The sequence below is a fragment of the Talaromyces stipitatus genome, genomic scaffold (genome assembly GCF_000003125.1).
Source record: "Talaromyces stipitatus ATCC 10500 scf_1105507295523 genomic scaffold, whole genome shotgun sequence".
In the NCBI taxonomy this organism is placed as follows: domain Eukaryota; kingdom Fungi; phylum Ascomycota; class Eurotiomycetes; order Eurotiales; family Trichocomaceae; genus Talaromyces; species Talaromyces stipitatus.
Window position 1 is genome coordinate 2094158 of NW_002990113.1, and position 20252 is coordinate 2114409.

General features: G+C 46.9%; 6 protein-coding genes across 6 annotated transcripts; 3 read left to right on the forward strand and 3 right to left on the reverse strand.

The window, feature by feature from the left end:
* Positions 1 to 549: 549 nt before the first annotated feature.
* On the forward strand, positions 550 to 5827 carry TSTA_067060 (Rho guanyl nucleotide exchange factor, putative; the record flags this gene model as incomplete). The annotated part of the gene is made up of 4 exons (XM_002340610.1): positions 550 to 2794; positions 2845 to 4706; positions 4761 to 5683; positions 5737 to 5827. 3 exons carry the CDS (start codon positions 550 to 552, stop codon positions 5307 to 5309), a joined length of 4656 nt encoding a protein of 1551 aa, XP_002340651.1. The 3' UTR covers positions 5310 to 5683; positions 5737 to 5827.
* Positions 5693 to 7695, reverse strand: TSTA_067070 (PP-loop family protein; the record flags this gene model as incomplete). The annotated part of the gene is made up of 3 exons (XM_002340611.1): positions 5693 to 7275; positions 7333 to 7506; positions 7560 to 7695. The coding sequence occupies 3 exons, from the start codon at positions 7693 to 7695 to the stop codon at positions 5693 to 5695; spliced, it is 1893 nt and encodes a 630-aa protein (XP_002340652.1).
* A 462-nt stretch (positions 7696 to 8157) lies between these two features.
* Positions 8158 to 11846, reverse strand: TSTA_067080 (WD repeat protein; the record flags this gene model as incomplete). Its single annotated transcript, XM_002340612.1, has 8 exons — positions 8158 to 8652; positions 8703 to 8865; positions 8916 to 9004; positions 9066 to 9979; positions 10032 to 10242; positions 10297 to 11569; positions 11641 to 11719; positions 11810 to 11846. The coding sequence occupies 8 exons, from the start codon at positions 11844 to 11846 to the stop codon at positions 8425 to 8427; spliced, it is 2994 nt and encodes a 997-aa protein (XP_002340653.1). The 3' UTR covers positions 8158 to 8424.
* A 714-nt stretch (positions 11847 to 12560) lies between these two features.
* TSTA_067090 (DUF985 domain protein) lies at positions 12561 to 13551 on the forward strand. The gene is made up of 2 exons (XM_002340613.1): positions 12561 to 13272; positions 13336 to 13551. Exons 1-2 carry the CDS (start codon positions 12658 to 12660, stop codon positions 13462 to 13464), a joined length of 744 nt encoding a protein of 247 aa, XP_002340654.1. The 5' UTR covers positions 12561 to 12657; the 3' UTR covers positions 13465 to 13551.
* Positions 12561 to 15299, reverse strand: TSTA_067100 (protein-vacuolar targeting protein Atg18, putative). Its single transcript, XM_002340614.1, has 5 exons — positions 15035 to 15299; positions 14818 to 14972; positions 14605 to 14764; positions 13689 to 14553; positions 12561 to 13623 (listed from the first exon to the last, which is right to left on the reverse strand). Exons 1-5 carry the CDS (start codon positions 15084 to 15086, stop codon positions 13575 to 13577), a joined length of 1281 nt encoding a protein of 426 aa, XP_002340655.1. The 5' UTR covers positions 15087 to 15299; the 3' UTR covers positions 12561 to 13574.
* Positions 15300 to 15644: 345 nt separating this feature from the next.
* On the forward strand, positions 15645 to 19407 carry TSTA_067110 (Leucine carboxyl methyltransferase family; the record flags this gene model as incomplete). The annotated part of the gene is made up of 5 exons (XM_002340615.1): positions 15645 to 15770; positions 15853 to 16070; positions 16126 to 16490; positions 16539 to 18499; positions 18568 to 19407. 5 exons carry the CDS (start codon positions 15645 to 15647, stop codon positions 19051 to 19053), a joined length of 3156 nt encoding a protein of 1051 aa, XP_002340656.1. The 3' UTR covers positions 19054 to 19407.
* Positions 19408 to 20252: the final 845 nt, after the last annotated feature.

Sequence of the window (20252 nt, forward strand, 5' to 3'; positions counted from 1 at the left end):
AGACAAGTTGTACCTGAAAGCTTCAGGTCTGGCCGACTATTTATTTGCTGTGACACTGTTGGTGGCGACCCTTGTAAACCAGCGTAAAGCTAAGAGACGCGCCCCGCCGTCGCGCCGCTGGTCCATAAGAATAAGGTTGTTTTCTCATCAACAACTCTGAATAACAGACCTGATTCCTCGATTCCTGACGTTGCATGCTTTCTGTCTCTCCAGAAAGAAATCATGTTCCTCTGGAAATAATCCGCTGCTTTTGGAGGGATGTCTGTTGTCTGACTCTTGGCAGCATTAACATTGTCTCGGGGTCGTCGTCGCATCTTGTTTATCTTATCTCCATCTAACACCGCAGCGCGCGTTGAATGCGCTTTCGTCGTGGCTTTGTATGGGACATGCGCTGGGAGACAAGAACGAAAAAGGACAAATACGAGAGGAGGAAACAGTGCGCCAATTGAGTAATTAAAGAGTGACCAAGTTGAAATTCAAGTCAATCCATGACTCTGGCTCCAGCCATTTGGTATCGTTGTCGCATCGGAAGCTACGAGTGAGGCGGGCATGGCGACGATTTCCCCTTCCCTGGCAGACTTGCCTTTGGAGCAGCTGTCTCTCTACCATGTCGTTGATCCTTACTTGTCCTCTGTCCTCATATTCTATGGGTCAGTCGCGACAACTAATTCCAGCACAAGCAGCACGAGAAACCAAGCACATATCTTCAGCGCTGCCGGCCTGAGAAGCTATCCCCGCATCATCGCGTCTCCGGTTGCGCCACTTTACAGCGCAGTCCATCAGCTCCCCCGCGAGAAACAAGGAGACGAGATATATCGCGGAGTGGCCGTCAGTCTTCTCAGATATTTCAACGATATACCCCAGCCCGCCCAGCAGTGCTTAAAACAGATTGCAAAGACCAGCAAATCAACCGGGAGATTACCACGTTTGTTCGAAGAGGTCCATGCTGCTGACCTCACCAACAGAATGGTTAGAATCAATAATACTGCCGAGATCGTACGCGATCTTAGATTTGCCTATGATGAGAGGAAGGCTCCGTGGATCGACATTGATATTATGCTGCCTTCGGGTTCAATCGTACCGCCTACAATCCATGAACAAGACCAGAATGAGACGGGAGCAGACGAAGTATTGGATGACAATGCAAGTAATGGTCAATATGGAAAATTTACTTCATTGATCGAAGCTTTTGGCGACCCAGTTTTCCTTCCAACCTCCCGACTTCGACGAGCGCCGTCGCAACCGACAAACCTGAGCAAATCCACCCTTTTCACAAGAGGTCAAAAAGAAGCCTTGCGTCTTGCCATGTGCGAGGTGGTTGATACCGAGGAGCGCTATGTGAGCAAGGTTTATGATTTAGTGCACAATGTTGTTCAAGAGTTCCAGCAGAAAGCCCGATCTAAAAGCACATCCAGTTCCAGCCCTGACGAGACTGCCTTGGCTGAATTGTTCCCGCCATGTCTGGAGGAGATCCTACAGATTAACATGGGATTTTTGAGTGTGATTCGGGAAATATTAGAGAGTACTGAGCAGGATGCTCTCACGAGCCTTGCAGAAGATACGGATTTACGAACCTCGGCATCCGGACGCTTAATCTCAGAGCAAGACAGAGATATAATGGGATCAATGTCGTTTGCAAATGCGCTCATTGAGTGGTTTCCCCGGTTCTCCGAGCCGTATGCTGCTTACATGAGAGCTCACAACGGGTTTACTCAGACGTTAAACTCCTTCTTGAAGGACGATCAATCGAGCTTTTCGCGCCGAGTTTACGAGACCGGCGAACAAAAATTGCGATCGCTACTCATGGAACCTGTCCAGCGGCTGCCCAGATATAGCCTTCTTATTGACACCATGACAAGCAACATACCGGCCACTCATCCATCTGTTCGGCTTTTCCTCAAAGCACGAGATATTATCAAAGAAATCTGCTCCCTCGACACGCCAGCTAATACAGATCATAGCCAAAACATCAAACGAGTGATGAGTCTGGTTGAGTATTGGCCGCCTTCTATTATCCCTCAGGGGCGCCTAATCAACGCCATTGATACAACCGAAGTCCTTCCACCTTACAACATACAAGAACGGCAGGAGACACAAAATACGACTACTCTTGTACTTGTCTACAAAAATTACTCTATTCTGCTGTCTCGATACCCCGGGAGCAATATGACAGCTCGTGCGCTCTTGTCGGATCTGGAGAAGCAGCCGACTACTAACAGCGAAAAACCCCTGTCGCAACCTGGCCCTCAGTTCAGGTTTCTAAGAGCCTTTGACCTAAACAGCCTACTCTGTGCGCAGTCGAGTGGTGGCCAGATACTTTACCTGATGCCTACTAGCACGTTACCCTTCAGCTCCTCGCAATCTCCTCAGATGACACCACATGCGCTTCAATTATCGGGTATGTATGAAGGGCGAGCGAGCCGGCTTATTGAAGAGATATTGAAAGCCAAGATCGAGGGCCGCTTTTCAGAGCGGGAACGGGAAGGTACCAAATGGACTTTGCGAAGTCCTAACGTACCAGCTGGAACTCTTGGGATCCTCGCTCCGGTATTTGAGGAAGACACCGATGGATCAATGCAACGGTCTGGGTGCTCCCGGATCAGGATCGTCTTTGACACGCCAAAAGCGATATGCACCAAGACACTGGATAACGCATCAGTAGATGTAATCGTATCCGTGAGTTCGGCGGACAGCGATATGTACAGAATGGAAGTGAGTAGCATCAACGGGACTCCCAACACTGTCGTCGATACAGTTAGTGCTGGTGCATTTATAGCGACACTAACGTCAAGATGTGAGATCTCCCTAAGCTCTCTGAAATTATAGTATGCTAAAAAGACTTAGTGTGTGCTCTACTTCCTGCGGTGTACAATATCCAGAACCGGACTTTGACAGAATCGTCGGTCTACTCGAACTTAGATATACTTCGCCAGATTGGCAACCACATCATATCCCAGACGAAAGTTGGGCGTGGGTTCCGGCCTCCGTCTCCTACGAAACTAATTTCAAATCTCTGGGGAAGTAGCAGTCAGGCTAAAGATACCCCTTCGTTATCGAAGGCATTTACGCAGACCCTAGTTCTTAGCGATATTCCGAAAATGTCACCAAAAACTGTTGGACGACCGGTAACTTCACCTGGATTGCTAGATGAAGCTCCTCCCAAAATCTCGGTGGTTGGTCCTCCCAGCTTTGCTCAAGACGACCAGCTCGCGAAGTTGGAGCAGACCTTGAATGCGTACGTCCTCGCTCTACGTTTGCGGAGTGGCAACATCGTAGGGCGTAGTTTGAGAACTCGAGCAAATGCGGACAAGGCTATGGTGAATGAACTGTACAACGTTCTCCTCGAAGATCCTGCCAAACTTCAAGCTGCTGCAGAGGTCCCTGTTGATGTTTTGTTCGTGGCATTTGAGACATTCATCCATCACGCATGGAAGGATTTGATTGGCGCCATGATCGCCCCTGAGGTTCTGAGTGCCGTTCAGAACAAATATGATTCTTCCTTCCCAAGGGACTTTGAAGACTATTTCCGCACGATTCTTGGTGACTTTAGTCCACAGAATCGCCGTGCCCTCACTGCAACGATTCGTCTTCTGGCTGAGCTCCTGGATGCCTCTGGCAATGATGGCGATAGGGGTGCATTGACAGTAGCATTTGCCGAAGTGCTCACTGAGAATGAAGATCCTATGCAGTACATATCCTTGCTCGATCGTCTTGTCGAAGACTTTGAGAATCTATTTGAAGAATCACTGGGCCATTCAACATCACATGAAAGGACTCCAAGCAGGCCACGTTCCTACACGGGATCTGTGGGGTCTAACGCTTCGTCTTTCCGAAAGCGACTGGGATTTGGCCACAGAGAAAATTCATCTCGTTCTGAAGGAGAAAGCAAAGTCAGCTCCCTCATCCGCACTTGGAGCAAGACCAAAAACAGCGGAGAATCGGATGGAAGGCTACAATTATTCCGTTCAAAGTCCACCGACACGGATTCGAGGCTTGCGGAACTGTTACGCCCGGCAACTCGTGAACGACCCACGGTATATGGAGCTTTTCTATCAGACGACAATATCCGCCGTCCTGGAAGTGCACATGGTGATGATTCCGTTCTCGGAGCTATTCATGAAACGCCTATCACTCCGCAAAGGGATCCAGCACGCAGGAAGAAAAGACGGAGCTCTTTGTCTGATCTGCCGCCTCTGTCTACTCCTCCACCTCCTGGCGCCCTGTCACCGATTGAGTTACCTAAACCAGTGACCCCAGTAGCGAAGCCTCGTCCTCAGTCGGAGGTCATGTCTCGCATAGCTCAATTACAGGACCCCGAGAGCCCTAAACAGAACTCGCTTACTCGAATACCACAGGTTTCTCGTCCTCCTATCCGAGCTACTTCTCCTAAACGCCCAGAATCTCCTGTGCGCAGTCTTCTCTCCCCTGTAGTCCTGAGGTCACCGATGCAAAAGGAAAACATTCCCCAGAGACCGAAACTTACGGAACGTCCTGTCAACAAGAAGAGCGATGGGCCAGCGTCCCCGACATACACGCGCAAAAAGCGATCAGATACTCTGACTAGTATCCCGCAACCATCCAGATATTCACTACAATTCAAAGACCGGCCTGTCACATCCCACGGACTAGATCTCCCAGGAAGACGTGAGCGAGCTTTGTCCTCGCCGCAAAAGCCCCAAAGGGTACGAATGCAAAGCCCTCAAAAAGTACGATTCTCTATAGACCCAATTCATCTTGCCACATACTAATCTGATGCTTAGCTCCGCGATCGTCTTCAGAGTACTGTGCAAGCTCAAAACAACGCAGAGTCTGTCCTCCGGTCTGAGTTGCAGCTAGTTGGACAAGAATTGGCTTCTCTTACTCAAACTTCGTCACCAACAGAAACCGGCCAATCTTCCGTGGTAGAAGCCTTGCTCAGTCGTATTCGCAATCTAGAGCAACAGGTCTCCACTTTTAATGCTGACGTGAATACTCGAACTGCGAACCTGGAGAAAGACGTGGAAACTGGATTGCTTGTGAGCGAGAAACGAGCAAAGAAGCTAGACGAACTTTATCGAGAGCTCAGTGCAGAAAATGAGGCACTGTACGAAAGATTCAACACCGAGCTTGGTAAGGTTGTGAAAGAAGTTCGTGCAGGCAATGGCGAAGACGTTCTCAAGACGCAGTTGAAGACTGCACTGGAGGAACTCAGCCGCGTGAAGAAGGAGAATTTGAGACTAAAGCGCGAAGTCGGGGGTCTCAAAGCAGTGAGAGCAGATATCGACTTGCCTAGTTCTGCCAAGGAAGTTGTCGAAATACCTGACGCGTAGTCAGTTAACAGCTACATGACCATGACCTGGGGATTCCTTTCATTTCATTTCTTCTTTCCCTTATTCTGTTAGAATTACTCTTGATTGGTAAACAGCGAGCGCCATCTTCACGGACCTGTCATCATTATCATCATTGGGTTCTTGATTTTCTTATTTGGTCGGTCTTTTGAGCGTACCGGGCAGGATACTGGGTTATTTCTTTTTTCTTGTATTCTTTCATTTTCTTTTCATTCTCGAAATGTAGATGTTACATTACTTTGTCAATATTTGCATTACCAACAAGTCAACTTGGAACAGTACCTTTTAATCAATCAATATTTTACAATTCTTTATCCATTAAAAATCGACTAATCATACAATGTCCGCTTTTGAAGGTCAGTCATCTAGTAATGGGCATGATATCCAGCAACCTCCTGATGATCCTCAGCCAGCCAACTCATCAACTTCAACGCCTCAGCATCAACTTGCTTATACCACCAACGACACTGAACCTTGACCCCAACATCCCCCTCCTGACTCTGCATATCCATGAAATACAACGTCGGTAACCCAATATACCGTTCTTGAGGAACATCACCTTGAATCTTCAATATACCAGTCTTTCTCCTTTTCCTGTTTATCATTGCGATGGTCTTGTTAGGGTTAGTTGGCAATGGTGTCGTTGTTGTGATGACGGGTAATGTGAAGCGGGAATTCCTCGGCGCCCATTTCGCAAATTGGAAGTTTTTCTTGATTCGTTTTAAGTATTGGCTTATGTGGATCATGTCTTCTTTCTTGACGGGGCGGATTGTGATGCGTGGATTGTAGGATTCTGAGATATTTTTATCGGCGGCTGCATCAGATGATGATGCAGCTTCTGCAGAGCCGGATTCCGGCTTATCAGATGATTCGCGATGGAGTCGGAACTGGAGCCAGAAACGGTTATCCCATAGTACCGGGGCAGACCATTCATCGCTCAAATTATCGATTTCAAGGACAGGTTCTTGTCCCGTCATGAACGGCGTTCGCGAAATGTGCCATATATTGTCAAAGAGCACACCACCCTCTTTATTATTAGGCGATTCCTGCAGTTTGAAATGTACACCCGCGACAGTGAAATCGTCTCTCTGCTGACCTGTAAATATATCCTGTGCGAATCTCTCGTATAGTCTAAGAGCTTGATTTTTCAATTCGGGACGCGGAGTGATCAAATTCGTGATACGACGGAGTGCAGCAGCCAGGATGCGAATGTTTTGCGCATCTGGTGAATCAACAGGTAACGTCGGAAATATGACTTCCATTGTCGAGGAATTGGGGTAGAATTTCAATAGTTGGCAGTCCCGAAGGAGTTTATCCGTCTCACTCATGATATCAAGAAGGGAGACGCGATTATTTGCCAAAAACGCACTCATTGAAGCAGGTCGAAGGGCACGTGGGAATTTATCAGATTCAAGTAAACTCCTAATCGTATTCCGCATCGTAAGCGTAGGATCAGAATTCGTCGGATCCGTCACATAGGGCACATTAGCCTCCCGACAGGTTTCCAAAATACTAGCTTTGTAAAAAGGTAGAAGCGGTCGACAAAGCAATATACCCCCGGTGGCCATGGTAAAACTCCAATCATCCGCTGAGAAATGAGTCAATTTGCCCTCGTCGAGATCAAATTCAAAGCTCCGTTGCCGTCCTCGTATTGTCTCGAATGATCCGCTTTCAGATACTCCCCACAATCCATGACATTCGGGAATACGTGCCACGGGGGCTATACCAGCTAACCCTTCAAGTTTTGCCGTGGGTGTCATCCTCAATAATCCTGTTTCGACATTGTCATCCAAATGGTGACCTATCAATAAGGTGTTGAGTTGGTTCTTAAAGCATGCTTTGCCCAGTGCTTGATAACGTTTTGTTCTGGCTAGGGTTTCAAAGGCCATTTTCTTTTTTGGGGTTTCCCCTGCTTCCCAGTCTAGGGTTAATACCTCTGATAGGATATCTGTATGTTGTGAACTTAGTCATCAGGCCTTATACCAGGAAGATAGGTAGAGCATACCCATATTGGATAACCATGATGACACCTTGTGGGCTTCTTCAGTACTTTCTTCGCGAAATTTGTGATCAACAACAAATGCTTTCATCTCCAATTCGAGCTCGGGCCGGGTGACCTGCAATTGTTTACACAGGTATGCCAGAGCCATGGAATCAGGGCCACCACTGACCGCGATACCTGGATATAGTCGTTAGTATATTATAAGCATGATCAATAAATATAAAGTGTACCTATTCGGCGCGGTATATGATTCAGCGGCGGGCGCTGATACCGAGGTAAGATATTCGTCCATGCTTCTCGGAAACTCTTGAAAAATTGTTGTGCCGTTATAGGCGCTGACATTCCATGTTTGAAGGGGAGTGCCATTCTTCCCTCGGAGGTAAGCCAATTGGCTTACATGTATGAGTTCAAGTGTGCATGAATAAATAGTACTTTATTCTAGATGTTGATGAGGAAGTTGCAAGGATAGATGATGGTGATGGATAGAGCGAACTGGTTTTTAGTGAAGTTCCGGGTTTTGATTGGTCCAATTGGAATACTGCGGCCTGAGGCACAAATTCGTCACCAACTTTCCAACCCCCTGAACAGCAAGCAGCTGTTTCTCAGTGATTTTGTTTTTACGAAATTTAACAACTTTTGGATTGCAGGATCGTATGGATAAGATTCAAGCTCCTCATCAAGGTCTTCATAGTCTCTCGTATGGACTGCGTTTAGAAAATATAGGGAACTTGATGATGGATACATCTGTTATATATTCGTTAGAATATGATTTTCTTCTCGCGCTCTATGAAACGGCTGTTTATACAAGGGGTGGCTGTACTTTCAAGTCAAATCGACGAACTTTTGTACCATGGTAATTCCCGGTGGCCAAGAGTACCTAGGCATTCATGCTTCAATAAGTAGTTATGCAAACATACACATATATATATATACATACGCATTGAACATATGAAAACGGCAGGTATCCGTAACATACGCCACGCAAAACCCAAGAATATAATGAATATAAAGTAATACATGCAAGTTAAGAAGTAGTGCAGTCAAAAGAAATGCCCCAAAACAATGGAAAACGTCCAATCAGCACCATGAGTATGCCTACAGCCCATCCGAAATCGAATTTGAAGCATGGGAGCTAGACATGTTGTCATGTAGGTTATTGTCTTCAACCGGGTGACTAGACCCTGCAGCTTCTCCCGTCTCTTGCACAGCGACTGGTGCGCGAATCGCTTTTTTGCCGTTCGCTTTATAAAATAGAATCATATCTCCGCCTGTTCGCCAAATGTGGGTCTTGATTGTTGCCAAGGTCATATTAACAGGGACCAACTGTAATATGTTAGCGCTTTTTATCATTTGAGATGATGGACAATTCTTACAATGTTTTGACAGTATAACTCCAAATATTCTTCTGGTTGCATAGGATTGGGATCCGGATTGGCGGGGTTAGCTGGATCAATTCGCTCCGCAATGTATGCGAGCACCTTCTTGGCTCGAAGCATACGATTCGCATTTAGTCTAGAACTGCTCATATCGAAACCCCTGTTATTTCGTTAACTGGCTAATCCTGTATAATCAGAATGTTGGCATACCCATCAAGCTTGTTCACTGGTGGTAACAGGTCGTTGTATGGCTTGAGAATGAAAGCTACCTTCACGACCTCCTTAGGTGGTGCTTGATTCTGAAATCAGAAATTAGTATATTACGCAAGCTGGCTCATTGTATGCGCAGACAATAAATACCTTCAATAATAGCTCTCCAAGCCAGTGTGGAACGGTCTTCTCAAGTTTATCAATCTCCTCGCGGATGCTGCCAACGGATCCTCGATAAAGATCGGCAGCCACAGCCGTGTCACCGGTTTCTTCTTGTATTAGAATATCGGTATCGGCAGGAATTTTCAATGCGGGCGTTTCGCTCGTAGAGCTGGGCGTGATCCCTGAGTTTAATGCTGATCCGGGATTGCGCAAAAGAAAAGCCTCATATTCATGACGAATGCGATCAATTACACCGTAAAGATTTGATTCGAAAGCTTTCTCCTCTTTTTCAGATGACTTGTCTGACTCTTCTTGTTTTTCTTCCGGTGCCGGTGTTTTCACTTCCGATGACGTTCTGCCGAGTTTCTTTGGAAATTCCATTCTAAACTTTTTCCCGAATAACGACCCTTTCTTCTTCTCCTCCTTCTCAGGCTCAGATGGAGACTGTGGGAGTGCTGTAGGAGTTTGCTCCTCTGCGGCAGTTTGGGGTGGCTTCTCCGCTTCGATGTAGTGACTACTGGAGAAGTAGTCATTTGATTTATTTGAAGATGGAGGTCTTCCCAATTCATGGCTCAATCTTGTGCTTAAGCCTTCTTCTTCAGTTGGGGGAAGTGGTGAAGAGTATGATGGGGCACCTGGAGTTGCAACGCCAATGTTGAGGCCGGGCGTAGTAGGGCCATGCAGTCCATTCGTTACGCGCGGCGTCATTGGGGAACCGTCTATGACACCTTGGGACCCTGGGGTTCTTGGTAGCTCAATTGAGGTGGGCGCATTAGTACGTTGCAAGGCTTGATTTTCTGCTGCTTTTGCCGAAAGCCGTTCCCTGTGAATTGCATCTCGCCTGATTTCTTCTTCTATCAAATCACCAAATAGCCAACGAAGAACCCATTTACCAAGGTTTACTGATAATAATTTGTTAGTATTCACCGTTCTATAAGAAATCATCCCACTTACTCCTTTGATCTGATGCATATCCTTCGCCGTTCGCCAGCTCAATTTCATCAGCATAAACTTCAGCATCAAAGCAGCGATTTGGTTCTAGAATGACAGACAAACGGCCTGTCCGGATGTCGAGGGTACACCAATGAGCTATACTTTCCACAGTATTGACCTCTGATGCAACATCGTCTATATGGCGCTTTCCGAAACTTTGAATCGGAACACACTATGTAATTGATTAGTACGTGGTTGTATAGGCAGTTTCGTTAGACAAACTCACTTTCAGAAGATCCCATAGCAAAACCTCTCCAGCTGTATCTTGAGTTAACGTGCGCTTTCTGTCATTCAACATGAAGTGCTTGATCACTCCAAGTTGGCCTTCAATGGTTTCCTCTGGAAGAGAATAGACAGGTAACACCTCTCCTAGCTCTTCATTGACGATCATTTCTGACGGCTTGCGGCCACTCACGGTGGAATATATGGTGGCTCTCTCGGGATCCACTTTCGGGAATATTGACATGTTTGAAAGAAGAAGAATAGAGTTGTGTGGGATCTTCTTCTTGGTCGGCTCGTCTGTATTACCGACAGTTCCCTGCGCGGGCGCCGCTGACGGAGATTCAGCAGGTAATCCGACGCTGGGCCGTCGTGCCGTGATGTTCGGAAATTCTGTTTCCGCTGTAGTATCGACATCTTTCCATCTGTTGATACTGGATTTCGGCGTCGCGGTCCAGATAGAGTCACAGGCTGCTACAACTTTGACTACCCCTTCATGTTCTTGAAGAGCGGCAATTGATGTTCCCTGATCAATATCCGACACGTCCCTCGTATCTGTCTTTGCGACGAGGCCTGACCTATCGCTGGAGTAGAAAACAGATAGCTGGGGGTGGTCCGAGTAGAGTGACCAAACACTATCGTTATGCATGGTCAAGGTATGCGAGCAGCGACCTGCGGTCAACGACCACACTTTGATCGTTTGATCGGAAGACGCAGTCATAATGGTGTCTCCATCTTTGTTGATCAGAATGTCTCTGATATTATCGGTATGCCCGACGAACTTCGTAATGAGTTTTCCGGATCTAGGATCCCATACGCGCACAACAGACTCTGGACCTCCGCTTGCCAGTACAGAACCACCCGTCCCCAAAGCATATACAGAGCCCTTCTCGGTAGCCTCATCACCACAAGTATCAATTTTCAAAATTTCTCCTTTCCCCTCCAAATCCCACAGAAAAACCTTTTGATCGAGACCGCCGGATGCTACCCAATTTGAATTTTGATGGGGAAGCGCCAGACACTTGACGTAGTCCGCATGCCGGCCGATGGCGATCGGTAATTCTTTCGTCTGCGATAACGGTCGCCATACTCTTACGGTTGTATCTGATGATCCGGAAACGAGAGCGGAATTATTCCGGGCGAGGACGATATCATTTATCCAGTGACTGTGTGCCTGCACCTGGTCTCTGCGCGTTGTAGGAGTAGTCCTGGAAGAGGGTGTGGTATCCGAAGGGCTGAAGTCCCAGGAGCAAATAACTCCATCACGGCCTGCAGAATATCTAGACACATCCTGCGTGTAAGTCATGAAGAAAAAAAACAAAGGAAGTATTCGAAAAAAGCAATTACTCACAAAATGCGATTGTCGGAATCGACTGCAAGGCCGTTGACACCTAGACGATGGCCGCCGGAGGCATTTGGTAGAGGGAGAACTAACGGACGACGGAAGACATGATCAGACAACAAAAGCTAGGGAAAGCACCGACAATAAGATCAGATGGAAGGGTTTCTATTTTACATACCATAGCTCACTCGCTGATGGGTGAATTTGCGGGCCATTCAGACGAATGCTTGCTTGACAGTGTTGAGACCTGATAGTCGGAGATGGGGTGTCATGGATTGGCTGTTGAGTCCACTAGAGCTGCAGCGATTTGCGGAGTAAAGCCCGGCGGGATGTTGAAAGTGCAGGGTCTATTACAAACGCCCTCTCTCTTTCGTTTTGCAATGCGATGGTACATCAAACAATAGAACGAGATCACTTACACAGGATAACAGACAGACAGAAGAGCAATTACATGGATAAGGGGGGAATGTCCAAGGGTTTTAATGAAGCGGACATATAGGGTATATAGTTCGCAGGGGATTAGCCTGATTCATGGAAGAGGTTAGAATCACCAAGTCTGAATTTAGAACAACAGAGCTTCAGTCTTGGACATTGGCGTTATTGGCAGGGGATAGCGATAGCATTTCACCATGTGGGGAGAGATAAAGTCAAGTCGCTCAACGGGAGACGTCACAGATGTAGACGCCGAGAAAGAAGGACGTAAAATTACAGACATAACTCGTACAATACACCGTCCGTGGGTAACCTGAATCATGCATTAATCAATACGCTGCATGTCATTGGTCAGTTACCCCTCACCTGATTGAAAGTTTGAGAATAATGTGCACCTGGATACGTTTCAATACGAACTTGCACCCGATCTATACCGGGTAAGGTATAGCTCTGTATTATCTGTCAGTCAGCCGCACTCCAAACAGTGTATGAAAGGCATACAACAATGGCCACTCAATCGATTCAACTACGAGAATAGAGAATTCAAAACCAGATAAAAAGGAGGTGTTTCTCTAAACTGCAGACTAAATTAAAATGGCACATCAGCTGCATGCACCGCTGTCACAAATCAAGCCAAGCTTTGCGCCGACGCCAGTCGACAACAATGACATGAATAACAGAACCGAACCACCAACAGTACAGAAAACCATCGATCTCCTGAGCATGCAAGCCCATATCGAGGGAGGATACTATGTGGAAACAGACCGGGACCCTCTGAATGTGCCAAATCCTTTCATTAACAATAAAGATCCTGGCACTTCGTATACTGTTCCGGAGACCGATGTGACGTCTGACATCCGACTGAGTCCTGGGCAAGATCACTCTACTCGCTCCGCCAGTACTACAATCTATTATTATATCACTCCCGGTTCTCCTCTGGGATGCTTCCATCGTAATCGCGGACGAACCGTTCACACGCTGCATCGCGGTCGCGGTTGCTACGTCTTAATCCATGCAGACGAAGTCCTTCGCGGCGATAGAACTGCCGAGAACAATAAAGCTCGTATCGAGACATTCGTCGTCGGCCACGATATTGAACGAGGAGAGAAGTTACAATGGATTGTAGAAGGAGGAAAATTCAAAGCGTCTTTTTTGCTCCCTGACACCGATGGGGGAGACAAACAGTCCGAGGGTTTGTTGATTAGCGAGGTAAGTCTTCTTCCTTCCTCAAGACTTAATGGAAAAAGCCGGGAAAGCTAATAAACCGAATAGACTGTTGTTCCAGGATTCGAGTTCGCGGACCACGACTTTATGCGAGCTGCAATGTTGGTTGAGCTTCTGAAACCAGAAGAGGTTGAGGAGCTCAAGTGGCTTTTGAGAGAGAAATCAATTAGTGTATAGAATTCCTGGAATAGTCCGTATAATATGAAATGTCGCTATAGTTCAGATAGGAGATTATATCGTTCGCTATAATAGACTCGTGGTATCATAAAAGTAAATGGGTATATGAATCAATAGTCCAAGCCTGATGATCCAAGTTTGTCATTGGTATCGAGCACACTAATCAACAAATGTCAGCTATGAGTCTCTGACGAACCTCTGAATAGAGGATGAAGGTGACTTACGAATATTGTTTGGTCAGTGTTCCCTCGCCGCCCTTTGATAGGTCGATATTGAATACATAGAAATTGCCCTCGCTCGTTACTACCATGACTTGCGGTGTATTGCTGCTCATGGCTACAACGCTCCTCACAGGCCCCGTATTGGCCTGACCTCCCGATCCCTGCCCGGTTTTTGGCAGTTTCATCCAGGCAAAGTCCCGCGTAGGTTCCCACATCTCACTCACCCCTTTGGGCAGATAACCTCCAACAGTAGCGGCAAAAGTATTCCCAACATTCTGAGACGTACGTCGAAGCATGCCAATTAATGTCCCGTTATGCTTCCTCGAGCTGAAGTCGGATGCATCCCCGGATTCATCATGTTCGTCTCGATAGTCGCCTGGACTGGGGCTGATGGGCCTATCAAACGTAGACGACTTTGGGCTGCCATCCGGGTTGTTGCCATGGCTGTTCAATTTGAACACGTGAATAGTATCCGTGGCCGAGGAGACACAGAGAAGAGTGGACATGGTATTGAATGACATGCTATATATGCGAGATGGAATGGAGCCGCGTCGGAATTGATAAAGCTTATGACCATCAGGTACGGAGAAAACGCGAATAATTGTCCCTTTGTCTGATGCGGTGGCCAAAAGAGTACCTTCGCTGTTTAGTGTGATGCAAGACAGAGGAGATCGGTGAGCTTCTATAACGTTGATTGCTTCCAGTTTCACAGCATCAAAAATCAATACATCGCCAGTGGTAGGGGATATATGGTTTGTAGTGCTAGGCGGAGCATGTGCTGGCGGTGCAAATGACGACGGTGGTGCTTTCTGTGGAAGTGGATAAGCCAGGTAGCAATTGTCCGATGAAGGTGATAAAGCACAGATCGCTGTTGGTTGTAAGTATCTAAGCAAATATCGGAAGAAGGAACCAGGCATACCGTTCGGATTAGGAGAAGTCTCGATCGTCGAAAGAAGTTTCATGGTCTGAATATCATATAGATAAATATAATCTTCGAGTACTATTACAAGTCGTTTCCGATTCAACTTGACCGCCAGCACGGTCGTTGGAAAGGTCAACTCGCATATGGTGGATTGCCGCTGCTCTCATTAGCTCCTCGTAATCCGTGATAATGCAGGATGATCTTATGAACCTTGGTGTTTGTAATCTGAAGGCGACGGGGTGATAAAATCAGAGCCACGAGTGATGTCGAAAACAACATCTCTAAGATCGCTATGTTTCCATCTTTGGTCTCATAGCTCTTAGTAAAAGGATCCGTTGTGAAGATTCGGAATCCTTTGGAAGTACCTAATTCACTGTCAATATCTGAAGTATTTCTAAGGGCATATAGGTATAATGTGAGAGCTTACCGACAGCCAGATAGCTGTAGTCTTGATTAAAGGTGACAAAGTTCATAGACATCCTGCCTACAGTGGGAGCTCCCTGACTCGATATTATTGGCAGCGCAGTTGATATCAAGAGACTGCAGGTGATTGAGATCGAATACCGGTGTGATGTGTATCGGTGTCTTTTTGATATCGCTACTCAACCTTGCACCCCGCACCAATCAGACGGAGAGCTGCTCCGTCAAGAATCAGACTGGTTATAAGGATGGCTATATAAGTGTGGGGAAAATCACGAACAGTGCAGCTTTGCCTTATACGCTGCTGTAAAGGAAGAAGAGAGCCTCAATATGGAGAAGAACGAGGTTTATCGACGGGTGGAAGGCAGAAAGGAACCTGTTGCTGTTCAGGTGACATGATAACTGGTAGGTCCGTTTAATGTTTTGGAGCAGGTCACTGATTCCTGAAGAATAAGGCAACAACAGCCAGTCTCCACACTAAGAAGCACGGCCAAGCTATAATAGGGATAGCGGCGAGGACCCTGCTCATTCTGCCGTGTTCTGCCGCTCTGCAAAATCCAAAAATTGACGAGGGGCTGCTACGTTTCTTGACTGTGTTGAAAACTACGTTTCTTACAATGGACGCTCCTTCCACACCATCGAATGAGTCGCACGATGGTACTATTAAAGACCCACCAAAGGAAATGGGGAGGAAGTCCATGGTGCTTACCAAGGTGGAAAAAGAGGCGGATCTAGTGATGGGAGTAAGTGTATTGTGATTAGCACTGTATGGTTTTCGCCTATGAAAGGTTTTGGCCAATTGCTAACAATTCATGTGTCCTGAAGACAAATAATAGTAGTATAGTCTCGAAAAGAAGCGTCGAACTTCGATACTACCCCCAATATGAATTCTTTCGCCCTTTCGTGAAGAAGCCTCAGAGACGAGCACCGTTGATTAATCGAGGATATTGGCTTAGAATGCATGCGATCGCTGAGACTGTCCGTCAATTCCTGCAGAGAGCGGATACGCGACCCAAGTTTGTCCTAAATTTAGGATGTGGATAGTGAGTAGACAAGACAAGACACTTGCCGGACGTACATTAAGATGTTAATGCGTAGTGACCCGTTGTCCTTCCAATTACTCAAGACTGAGCAATCGACATGTAGTAATGTGACGTTTGTGGATATTGACTATGAAAAATTGATGGGTATCAAAACGTCCATCATCCAACAAACGGAAGAATTGAAGAGTATATTGGGAGATATAAAAGCATATCCGGACCCTAATCCGGTGCTTCTGCGAGCTTCGCATTATGTTGCCGTGGGCTGCGATTTGAAGAATTTGAAGAAACTTGAGGAGGCGTTGAAGGAAGTCCTAGGTCCTTCGCCGGTCTCGGTGCTCTGCATAGCAGAAGTCTCGCTTACTTATATGGATGTTAAGTCAGCAGATGCGCTCATTTCATGGTTTCCGACGTTGGGCAAAGGTATTTTCTCCACTGTACGAGGTTTTTAATCATGACTGACATTATCAGATATTCAATTCTGTGTTCTGGAACAATTCTTCCCCGACGGGCCTGATCACCCCTTTGCGTCTACTATGATGAAACACTTCAATAAACTTCAAGCACCTCTTCATTCTATCCACAAATACCCGGCTTTGTCCTTACAAGAGCAACGGTTTTACTCAAGAGGATGGCGTTCTGCCTCGGCCAGGACTCTATGGGATATCTGGAACGACGATGCATTTCTCAGTAAATCACAACGAATGGGACTGGACTCTATAGAGCCATTCGACGAGTGGGAGGAATTTGCACTGTTTGCCTCGCATTATTTTCTCTTGACAGCTTCGACTTTTGAGGGGGGACCTTTCAGTACCAATGAGCTTAGGTCTTGCAGCGATTTGCCGAGAGCCCCATTAAAATTAGTATCGCACCGCGCAGCTTCCTTCAAGGGCCATCGGAGATTTGCCGCCGTTGTCCCAGATAGTGATCGATCTATAGGTGTCCATGGAGGGCTAGGAAGCCAGTCACGTCTACTGTCTACAGATCTATATTGCAGAGGTGAAGACGTTACCAAGCCTGCCGGCAATTTGCCAACTTACAAAATATCAGCACGCATGTGTCATACCATCACAGCTCTCAATAATGGGAACTGTCTTTTCGTCGGGGGTCGTGCATCGCCTAGCGCTGGCTTAAGCGATTGCTGGATTCGAAAAGACAATGTCTGGAAACCGACAGACTCTTTACCGTCTCCTCGCTTCCGGCACTGTGCGGTACGAGTCGAGCTAAATGACAATGAAGGAGTGTTGATATACGGCGGGAAAACCAGCAAGGGCGATACCCTGGATGACTGGCTACTGTGGAATGAGCAAGAAGGATGGACAGCCGTTGAAGTCGCAGGACAGCGCGCTATCGCCAGTCGATTTGGTGCTCAGATGATCGCCATGGATGCTTTGTCTGGCTATCTCTTCGGAGGCATGTCTCAGGATGGAATTGTCTTCAATGACTTTTGGAAATGGAGCCTGGAGACGGATGGAGATGGCATCAAAACCATTCAGCTCACAGACTTGTCTGAGAAACTACGAAACGCTACAAATCTCGCCGACTACGTTGCTGGGCGATTCGGTGCTACGACAAGCGTGGTTTCAAACAAGCTTCTAGTCATAGGTGGAATCGGCGTTCAGGGCGTTCTTCCAGAGACAGTGGAGTTTCTCTGCTTCGAAGTCTCAGAGCTTGGCCAAACCGAGTGGAGTTCGTCGATTGTACAAACTATCGATGCAAAGTCCGAGTCCCCAGCATTGCGGCCGCTTCTCGCCGGCCACATCTCAGGGACTGTTGGTTCCTCAGTGATTGTGGTATCTGGCGGAGCCGTCTGTTTCTCATTCGGAACATTTTGGAACAGCTACATCTGGGAAATATGTGACGTCTCAGCCGGTACATCAGAAGACTGGAAATTTTTACAAGTGGCAGAAACCAGACTTCCAAGGGCGGCGGCCGATGCATCTCGTAGCAAATCTTGTAACAAGTCGACCAAGCCGGGTGCAATCAAAAGCATTGGGCGAGTGACTATCCAAACAGCGGCAGATTTTGAGTCGATTCTGAACCAAGCACAACCGGTTGTGATAACCGGATTGGACATAGGAGCATGTACCGAAAAATGGTCTAAAGACTATCTGGTCCAGACCCTTGGGTCTGATCGCAAAGTCGTGGTCCATGAGGCCCAGAGCGATCATATGAATTTCCAGAGAAAAAATTTTTCATACAAAACCAAGGACTTTGGTACATTCATGGACGAGATCCAGCAGGGAAGCCGTCAGTATCTCAGGTCGATCTCGAGCGATCAACCAGCGAAAAAAGCGGCACTCTTTGAACAAGATTTCCCGGAAATCAAGGATGATTTCTGCCTTCCATCGCAATTGAGTTTTGCAAGAGACAATACGCATAGTTCTCCTTTACGCGTCTCCGGGCCTGTTACGATGTGGTTACATTATGATGTAAGGACATTCCCCTCGGTCGATTTGTGAGACACTGGTCTGACTAACGAGCGAATTGTACTCGATAGGTCATGGCCAATGTGTACTGCCAGATCCGCGGGCAGAAAAAGTTAGTGTTATACCCTCCCTCAGACGTGGAACACCTGCAACTACCGCCCGGCGCATCGAGCTCCACACTCGATATATTCGCCAGCGACAACAACAATGTCAAAAACGGACGAATAGTGTCCGTGCCCCGTACATCCCCTCACGAGGCGACGCTCTCTCCAGGGGAGATTCTGTTCATCCCACCGTTATGGCTGCACGCTGCTGCTCCTATTGAGGGTGTCAGTATAGCGATCAATGTATTCTTTCGCAATTTGGAAAAGGGATATGCTGCCGGTCGCGATGTTTATGCTAACAGGGATTTGGAAGCGTATGAGAAGGGGAGGAATGAGGTGGAAAAGATCGTTAGGTCTTTCGACGGGGTTCCGCCTGATATTGCGGCGTTTTATTTGGTGAGGTTGGCGGAAGAGTTGAGAGAGTGTGTGAGCATATCTCGAGAGACCAGCTAGCTGTAGTACATCTGGGGAAGTGTTCTGTGATTGGCTCTCAGCATAAATAGCAGAACGGTGTGGGGCCAAGTGAGGGGACGAATCACAAAGCGGGTATCTCTCTTGGCCCGTGCGCTATGCTTTCCACTGATTCCAATTGAGCGTCTATCACTGTTTGTTTCTACTATAGTGCAGAAGACACCTACAACCTGCCGCATTCAGCAATCGCTGAGAATCATCGGATATGATATGCTTAAGAGTGGATAATGATGCCTACACAGATCAGATGCATGTCCGATATGGACTCAACTGTGGATCGCCAAATACATCCAGATGGGGAGTAGATGCATATCAGAATAATGTCTGCATTGCTTGAACTGTCTATCCTAGTTAATCGAGAGATGCATAGTGTTGGTCAGTCAACATCACAACATGCAATGCTGGAACTACTATGTAAGCAGAGACGCAGCAAACAATAGGCAAGCGGTTGCCCTGGTGGGGACCATGCAAGGTGTATCCAATCATACTGCTTCTTCCTATCCGGCTGTGGTTTCCACTCGTCCCCGGCCGGCCTGGCCCACAATATATCGACGATTATTGGCTGTCATGCATATGGGCGGAACCCTGATGCAGCAACCAGAATGCTGTCGCTACACTTGGATAACTTATCATCTGGAAACGGAAGTATACTTGTTTATTTGTGTAGCATTACTACTGTAGAAAAGAGATACATACACAACAACAAGAAAAAGAAAAGAAAAAGAAAAACAAAGACCGGGACAACTCGATCATAGCAAAGATAAGATGCTAATTCAGACTAAAAACGCCAATTCCATCCACACCATATGGGCTACTGACTCAGGTGGCAGATTGGCGAATGACAGTGCGCGGAATATTACAGGCATCAGGTTACCCCTCGTGCAAGAGAGTTGTATGAAGTCAATTGTGTATTGGTCAGGCCGGGGGAATTATTTAGAAATAATTCTCGCCTCGTCAGCACTGATTGGACAGACAGACAATGCGCTGTCGTAATGTGTTTTGCTTCCAGACTTCTCTGGCATGGGCTATTTATTTTGATGATCTCTTCTTTTCTATCGTGTCTATCTGTCTATGATTACTCAGTCATCCCTCTAACCCACTCGTCGGAACACACATCTGTCGCGTGGATCCCAGGGCATTTACTATCTAGATTATCAATCGGCTGTGATTGGTTCCGTAGT

Coding starts and splice junctions, on each gene's coding strand:
- TSTA_067090 (XM_002340613.1), top strand. CDS start 12,658: ATGGCACATCAGCTGCATGCACCGCTGTCACAAATCAAGCCAAGCTTT. Junction 13,273..13,335: donor AGGGTTTGTTGATTAGCGAG/GTAAGTCTTCTT, acceptor TAAACCGAATAG/ACTGTTGTTCCAGGATTCGA.
- TSTA_067100 (XM_002340614.1), bottom strand. CDS start 15,086: ATGTCTATGAACTTTGTCACCTTTAATCAAGACTACAGCTATCTGGCT. Junction 14,765..14,817: donor TTCAGATTACAAACACCAAG/GTTCATAAGATC, acceptor TAATGAGAGCAG/CGGCAATCCACCATATGCGA. Junction 13,624..13,688: donor ACACTGACCAAACAATATTC/GTAAGTCACCTT, acceptor TTTGTTGATTAG/TGTGCTCGATACCAATGACA.